The sequence below is a fragment of the Myzus persicae genome, unplaced genomic scaffold, assembly GCF_001856785.1.
Source record: "Myzus persicae strain clone G006 unplaced genomic scaffold, MPER_G0061.0, whole genome shotgun sequence".
NCBI classification, from domain to species: domain Eukaryota; kingdom Metazoa; phylum Arthropoda; class Insecta; order Hemiptera; family Aphididae; genus Myzus; species Myzus persicae.
In genome coordinates, this window is record NW_019104178.1 from 226,989 (window position 1) to 234,583 (window position 7,595).

Consider the following 7,595-nt stretch of genomic DNA (forward strand, 5'->3'; position numbering starts at 1 on the left):
TCTGCTTAAAAATCTGCTGAAGAAGCGAGTTATGTATTTGAGAAAAATTATGTTGTACTTACTACTACACGACACACTCCTTGCGGTTTAATATGGTGAAAAAATTAAGGATGTATGTGAAAAATGTAATTTTTAATATCTTTAAAAATTCCAAAACTCTGAATTTTTAAAAAAATTAAGTATTTGAGAATTCCGCTGAGTGTGCTTGGTGTAACACTCTATACAAATGATGAACTTTTTAAACAATTGTTTTAAATCACTTAATATTATAAAAATTGTATGGTTGAGCACGTGTGAAATTTAAATAGTTTTATATTATAGATGCACCTACATACACTACGTGTTGTCGAGTATTTTCGTTATATTCATCAGTACATCACCAAACCTATCAGTAGCTATTTGTTGTACAACTTACAAGTTAATGTTAAGTCTATTTGTCTTCTGAAAGGTAAAATATTTTCACGAATATACTTCTACTATAACACTAGTACTGTTTTAGTACCCGAGAAATTATGCCGGCTTTGAAAAAAGGTAATCATGACAGTATTAATTTTAGTAGATAATATTATAATGAGTGTAATCACTAATCAGTATTAATGCTCATAAATTATTACAAGCAGTTGACTTTCGATGGTTTAATTTGGGAGGGGCTTATGTAAAACTTTGAATAACAAGATTTATGAAAAATGTGATATATTTTTAATTGACCGATTTTTTTCTTTTTTATGTATATAAAATTCCAAATAAGGTGTTTACCGAAAGAAAAATGGGAACATTTTCCAGGGAAATTGGAAAAATTGGGAAAAACTCTAATGACTTTTTCTTCGAGATTTTTGAATCTACATAGATTGCATAATATTATAAAATACTTAAAATAGCAAAGTAGTATAAATTAGTACTTATGCTTCTATGTAAATGGTTGGCACAGCTTTTTCATAATATAATAATATAAATGATCGGATATAATAGTTTTATATGATAGTTTTGATATGTTATCACTATATTTTTATCCCTCGTTGGTTTATCCAACGTTATATAACTACGCTTACTACTGGACTGTTTTAATTTCTGATGACTTAGAGGGTGTTTATAGTTTATTTTTCAATCCTTATACCCAGGTACCTAGCTAAAAGGTAGCTTTCACATGTTTCTTTTTTTTCTAGCTCACCAAAAAAGAATATTTTTTTGTTTGTTTATTTATAGGATTGTTATAATTGATTACATATTAAATTACTAGGTATTATAATATAATTATCTTAAATATGACATAATTATATACATTTTTACAACTGTACCTAGGTATTTATAAAAACAACAACACATTTTTGGGACTAGTAATTCCAAAATATTAAACTATATAAAAACGCGAGTAAAAACTATATTATAAGGAATACAGAATAGAATTACTTTTTTTGTAATCAAAAACCGTGATATTCTTTTTTAGTAAGTTAAGCTTAGTTTATCTCGGTCAATACTTTTTTGAGATTAAACAAAGCCTTAAAATCTTTGGCAAGGACCACTGGCTGAATTGAAAAGTTGCGTTATTTGTAAAATGATGAACTTCTTTCCTTCAAAGTTACTCCGAATTACTGAGTGTACTCAAATGCGTTATTTAAATTCGAATTATCATGTGATTTGCATGGGATCAAGCTTTGCTTCGAATCACTGAAAGTTTTAAATTATCAAATAATCGAATATTATTGAGAATTGACTGTATATTATATACGATGCTTATGAGTGTGTAAATGCTTGTTATATTTATTTATTTGTTTTTTTTTAACGCTGTATAAACAATTTGTAAATATTATTGTATTTTATTGTTATATCACCACTATTTTTTTTTTTTTTTAATAACATAACATTAACTTCAAGTACACTTCATCACGATATAATGGTATGTAGATTGCATAGGTATAGAGTACTAATGATTCACCGAATTTAAATAAACAAATAAAACAAAAATTTACGAAAAACAAAAACAGTTTTTTTAGGTTTAACTCTATGGTTCGTTATCGTCACATGCAGATCCACCGAAAGTAGTAAAAGAAATCTATGTATTCAAGCGACTGACAACTGCCCTAACGAGCATATTAAGTTATATTTATATACAAAGTACGTAAGTTTATCGATCATACTTAACACAAGTAAAGTTTAACATGTTATTTTAATTTTTTTATTTTCAAAGTAAAACTAAAAATGACCCTGTTGAGATTACGGAAGACTCAATCAAAAATATTGAGTTTGCGACGACTTTTGATTTAAAAATACTGATACATGGAATCAAAGGATCGAAAGACGATGATTTTAACACTATACTTAGAGACGGTGAGTTTCATGCCATGAGTCAAGTTCATCATATTACCGAAAATTGAGAATATTGTGTTCATCAATGACTAAATCACGTACACTGTTTTAAATAATCCCCGTACGACATTTAAAGTCAGTTGTATACTTTTAATTAGATAGTTGTAGTGACCGAAGAGCATTCAATGATTAATCTAAAAACATAACATAATTTTTTCAGCTTATTTCTCACAGGCAGAGTATAACATAATAACGATAGATTATTTCCCTATCGCGACATCATTGAAGTGTTATTCCGTCGCTGTTCAAAATCTTCCAATAATCGCCAAATGTATAACACAATTCCTCGTGGCGATCCTCGATGAATATGATCAATTCGTGTACGTACACGCCATTGGATTCAGCTTGGGAGGTCAAGCCGCTGGTCTCGTGGGGAAACTGTTAAAGGAGAAAGGGAAAATCCTAAACAGGGTTACAGGTAAGAGAAAATTACGCCAACCACAAAGGTTCACGATCGTTAATCATACGGTTCGAAAAAATATACACGGGGTACCTCGCCAAGTACGCTCATTCGCATTCGATCTTTTAAATTTAAATTTATTCACTCTTATTTTTGGAATTTTTAAGTGTATTTTATGTTTATATTTTCAAATACCTATACTTAGATATGTATGCCATTTAAGAAGTATTCCGTCTGCTATTGAAGAATAGTTTATGTTTATTTGAAAGATTCATTGTTTATAGTATTATCATCACTCATCTATCCAACAATTACTATAAAAACAGTTGTTTAACAAATTTAAAAATATTTTTGACGAAATATATTTATTCAATAAAAAGGGGCTGTGAAGAATTATACATTGAACCTGTGGGTTGACGGATCCTTTAATTTTGGAGGTCATGTTTCATATCGGAGTTGCCCGAATGCGGCCCGAATACAGGTAGTCGTATTTTATCCCAAATATAAGTATACCTATCCCGATTGCGGCCTGTCCAAACACACATTGGTTCACAAAATAAAATTAAGCATTTTGTATTAGACATATTTGTATATTATGCAACTCAAATACAATGTCTTGTTTATGATTATTATCATAAATATATGAATTTGGATTATTCAAATTTCTTTATTGCATCTTTTAACAACACTTTTACAATTTTTATTTGTACAACAACATTTTTATATTTCATTTGCTAGTAACTTATGAAATCGAAATTTATATTATGAATAAATTTATGATATGTTCCACCACTTGCATCTTACATTTTATCTGATTTTTTTTATCTTTAATGGACTGGAAATTACCAAGGCGAATATTGCTGATCGTGGTAATCGTGCATACGATAGTTATATATTTTTGTCAAAATAAGTATCGAACGCAATTGGGATATTTATTTAGTTTTGATAACTACTGTATAGGTAGTTTCCTACCTAATGTGTACGGACCGAAATTGGGATACGTGAAAAGGTAAAAAGGTTAGTTTGGGCCACAATCGGGCGACACCCTTTCATATTGGAGCACGATGGTGCGTTTACACTTGCTTTAATTTGGGACTGATCCTGAGTCGATAATAAGTTCTTTAATATATTTTTTTTATGGCAATTGTCTTTATTTGGTGTACATATTAAATCAGATGGTCTTATTAAAAATGTTAATGTGTCTTAATCGAAATTCAAATGAATAGTTTTCGAGTTCTTGCTTTATTCCGCTTATATCCAACTTGTAAAATCTAAGTATTTAAAAATAATACGATAAAAAGTTACGAATTCATAAAATTCAAGCTCAAATATAATATTATGTTTAACTCATCATAAAATGAAGGTGAACATGATTGGTGAACCACTCTGAGTGTAAATACCTACATAGTATGATAATATTATACATAATATATATACTAATAATATTAAGTTAATATAGTAATAATAAAAATATGTATTGGTATATACGACTCTCGATTACGAAAACTGAGTCGTTATGAAACCGATCATCTCAGGATTTATTTGACGAACAGGCCTTGATCCAGCACTACCTCATTTTGAAATGTTGTGGAACTTACTGGACGCAGAAAGTGCGACCATGGTTGACATCATACATACTAATTGCGGTGGTCTCGGACAAATGTTGCCAATTGGTACAGTTGATTTTTACGCTAATGGTGGAATCACACAGCCAGGGTGTGATAGGACTAGTGCTAACAAGTATAATAGTGAGTATTGCATGCTATTTAATGGATTCATACATGGTTTTATTCGATATAATTAGTCGATGAAAACTCATTCTTTTTTTCCGAACTGTTTCATGATTTAATTACAACTATCTGAGAGTAAAAAATTGAGTTAATTTAGCAGGCTGTGAAAACAATTGAGTGGACAAATTAGTGACCCTACAATATTATTTCGTATATAAAAATGTGTGACTGTTGATTGATAATACCCATAAAATGGTCCGATATCTCCTTATCAATACTAGAAATTAAATATTAAGATATCTAAATATAATAAAAGTACCATCGATATATTTAATACATTTCTCAAATTCCAGTTTATGAAGAGAATTATGATGCATAATATTTTGTTGTGGTTTCAAGATGTGCAGTAAAAAGGGTTATGATATATTCAAGTTACAGTAATTATTAATAACACTAGGAGGCCCGGAAACAGCAAGCTGAAGATTTATGGAAATATAATACTTTAAAGAAGAATGTGATTAGGATCTAAGTTATATAATATGCACATAGCGTCGTAAAGTATATAATATATAAACTGTACGCTGTTTGATTTAAGTGTACGTATCCATCAAACCACGATCGGGATAATGATGAGATTAAAGGAACATAATATGAGTAAAACGGGGGAAATAAAACTGTAGAAAAAAAAAACTTTAGACCAATAATTAAACTAGATCAAGTTTTGTATGTGAGTCTTACATACTAGGATAACTCTATACTCTATAGCATAAAAGTGTATTCAGTCCACAGAAAATTGATTTCATATTTTGTTTGACACGAGGAAAAAAAAACAAGGTTATAATATTTTACAGAGTTGTTCGATTAAGATAAATTTCTATACATAATATAATGGATTCTATACTTCCTTGTAAATAATTTAAACGATTTATGATTAAAAACAACATCATAATCATCATAATCACGATAATACCTAAAGTGTTAAAATATATTGTTTTGTGAAAATTTGCTTTCGTCAGAGTATTGGTACTTTTGTAGTCACGAGAGAGCATATAAATTCTACGCAGAGTCGATTTACCACGGAATGGGCATGTCTGGATTTTATGCGACGACTTCAAGCACCTTAAACCAGCTCTCATTATTGGGACAGTTTAGTAGTTTTTCGGGAACTAAAGTATTGGTTGGAGAATATCTTGACCGACGGTAAGTATTGATTTTGAACTATACGACGATAGTAGTAGTATCACACCTACTGCAACTGTTGAAATACTATGGAGCTTAAATTTCAATTAACAGATATTAAACACTTAGAATTGGTATACCAGACTATTATGGTAAAATATATTGATAATTGGCATAAACGATTAGATAATTAATAACCATTATCAAAAGCCGATTATTTCATAGTTGCATTTACTGGAGATTAAGAATGATAATAATTATATGAGTACCTTCTATTTAATAAAATACATTTTACCGGGGTATTAGAGATCACTTTTTGTATCCTATAACATTATATAATAATATTGTTACATTAATATATGTACCATTTATATTCTGAGTCTCTTCGAGTCAATTATAGTATACATATATATCAACAAATATGTCCCTTTAATTATTATCACCTTTGTACATGAAACTGGTGTTATACTAACTATTATTTTCGTGTAAATGAGTCACATATCTTTGGTAAAAACTAATTAATTATAATAACCAATTTGTATTATACAGCTTATGTTTTTATTAATTTTAATTTTTAGCACTAAAGGAATATACAACTTCTTAACCAACGATAGCCCACCTTACGCTCAAGGAAGAAATAAATTTTACTCATATATAATGAAATGGTTTTCTTAATTATAATAACTAAACAATAAGTGCATTATGGACGATGAACAAGTACCTACCTATCAAAACAGAAGTAAATTATATAATTTATTATTGAAAGTATGATGTACCTATACAATAATTACTATAAAATAATAGCTATAATCGTGTTATAATTATTAATTTTTTTTAAATCATTATTAAAATCAGTAGTTGGGAGTAGTCGGGACTAATCGAAGTGCCAAAATAATTAAAGTGTTAACATAAATAAACATTTAAATACAGTGGACAACACGAATCGATGGCATTTAATGGTTATAGTTAACAAATATAATATTTTATAGATAAGTACTTTCAATATACTTTCACAGTATTTCGAAAATATTCCACATTTTTCACTCAAAGGCCTTTATGGAAAACTACGATAGTTATTTTCTTGAGTATATAGGTAGTTGTACAATACTTGGTGTTAGAATAACCATAGTTGGATATGACTGGTGGACGGAAAAAAAAACAAGATGAAGGGATATAGAGGTTTAGGATTTAACGATGGTTTTGAGTCTGAACTTAGGGATTATATTTTAATATGAACATTTCAATTATAAAGATTATAATATTAATATTATGTAACAAAAAGTATGATTATTTGAATATAGCTTATGGATATAATCTAAACATTTTAATTAACTTATTGCTCTTGTTAAGGTAAAATCAAATGTCGAAGAAAAAAGAGTAAGCATCGAAACATACGACGGTTTTGGAGGTTTATGTAGAGGCGAATTTTAAAAAATTGCCCAAACACATTACTTTCATTATGTGGGTAAAAAGGTAATTCTTCCAAATACATGATGCCCGGCTCTTTACCACGCCAGTAGTCCCCCCCCCCCCCCAATGGTTTTACCAGTGCTTTATAGTTTATATTACCACACAAATACTGAGATAGATAATATCCTATACTTTAGATTCTCAGTGGAAACGATCAGTCAGCATATTATGGGGGTTCTTTTATAAAACACTAATTGTATTGCTCATAGCAATTTTTTTTTATTGGTACATAGGTAGTAAGTATTATAGTTTTTAATTATGTATTATTAATTATCATTAATAATTTTAACTAATTGTAACGAAAAATAAAACGTATAGAGTTTACGATAATTATTTATTTATATATAACTATTATAATATATTACTAGTTTATAATAACTTATAAGTCAATACCGCCATACCATAATATAGAACGATAATGGGCCCCGCTGAGCAAGGCCACGAAGTCTTAT

At 29.0% G+C, this 7,595-nt stretch overlaps 1 protein-coding gene across 2 annotated transcripts; it reads left to right on the forward strand.

The window, feature by feature from the left end:
* Nucleotides 1-353: 353 nt before the first annotated feature.
* Nucleotides 354-7,388, forward strand: LOC111039661 (pancreatic triacylglycerol lipase-like). Of its 2 annotated transcripts, none has more exons than XR_002605120.1 (7): nt 354-531; nt 1,983-2,112; nt 2,186-2,325; nt 2,525-2,782; nt 4,318-4,512; nt 5,530-5,694; nt 6,252-7,388. XR_002605120.1 is itself a non-coding variant. In XM_022323256.1 (7 exons), the coding sequence occupies exons 1-7, from the start codon at nt 513-515 to the stop codon at nt 6,346-6,348; spliced, it is 1,023 nt and encodes a 340-aa protein (XP_022178948.1). In that variant the 5' UTR covers nt 354-512; the 3' UTR covers nt 6,349-7,388. The 2 variants fall into 2 exon arrangements, 1 of the variants encoding a protein (XP_022178948.1); XM_022323256.1 differs by having other exon boundaries at nt 5,511-5,694.
* The last annotated feature ends 207 nt before the right edge of the window (nt 7,389-7,595 follow it).

Bases quoted from the DNA above. Each gene is read 5' to 3' on its own strand.
- LOC111039661 (XM_022323256.1), top strand. The intron at 2,326-2,524 runs GTGAGTTTCATG...TAATTTTTTCAG, and splicing joins TAACACTATACTTAGAGACG to CTTATTTCTCACAGGCAGAG. The intron at 2,783-4,317 runs GTAAGAGAAAAT...TTTGACGAACAG, and splicing joins AATCCTAAACAGGGTTACAG to GCCTTGATCCAGCACTACCT.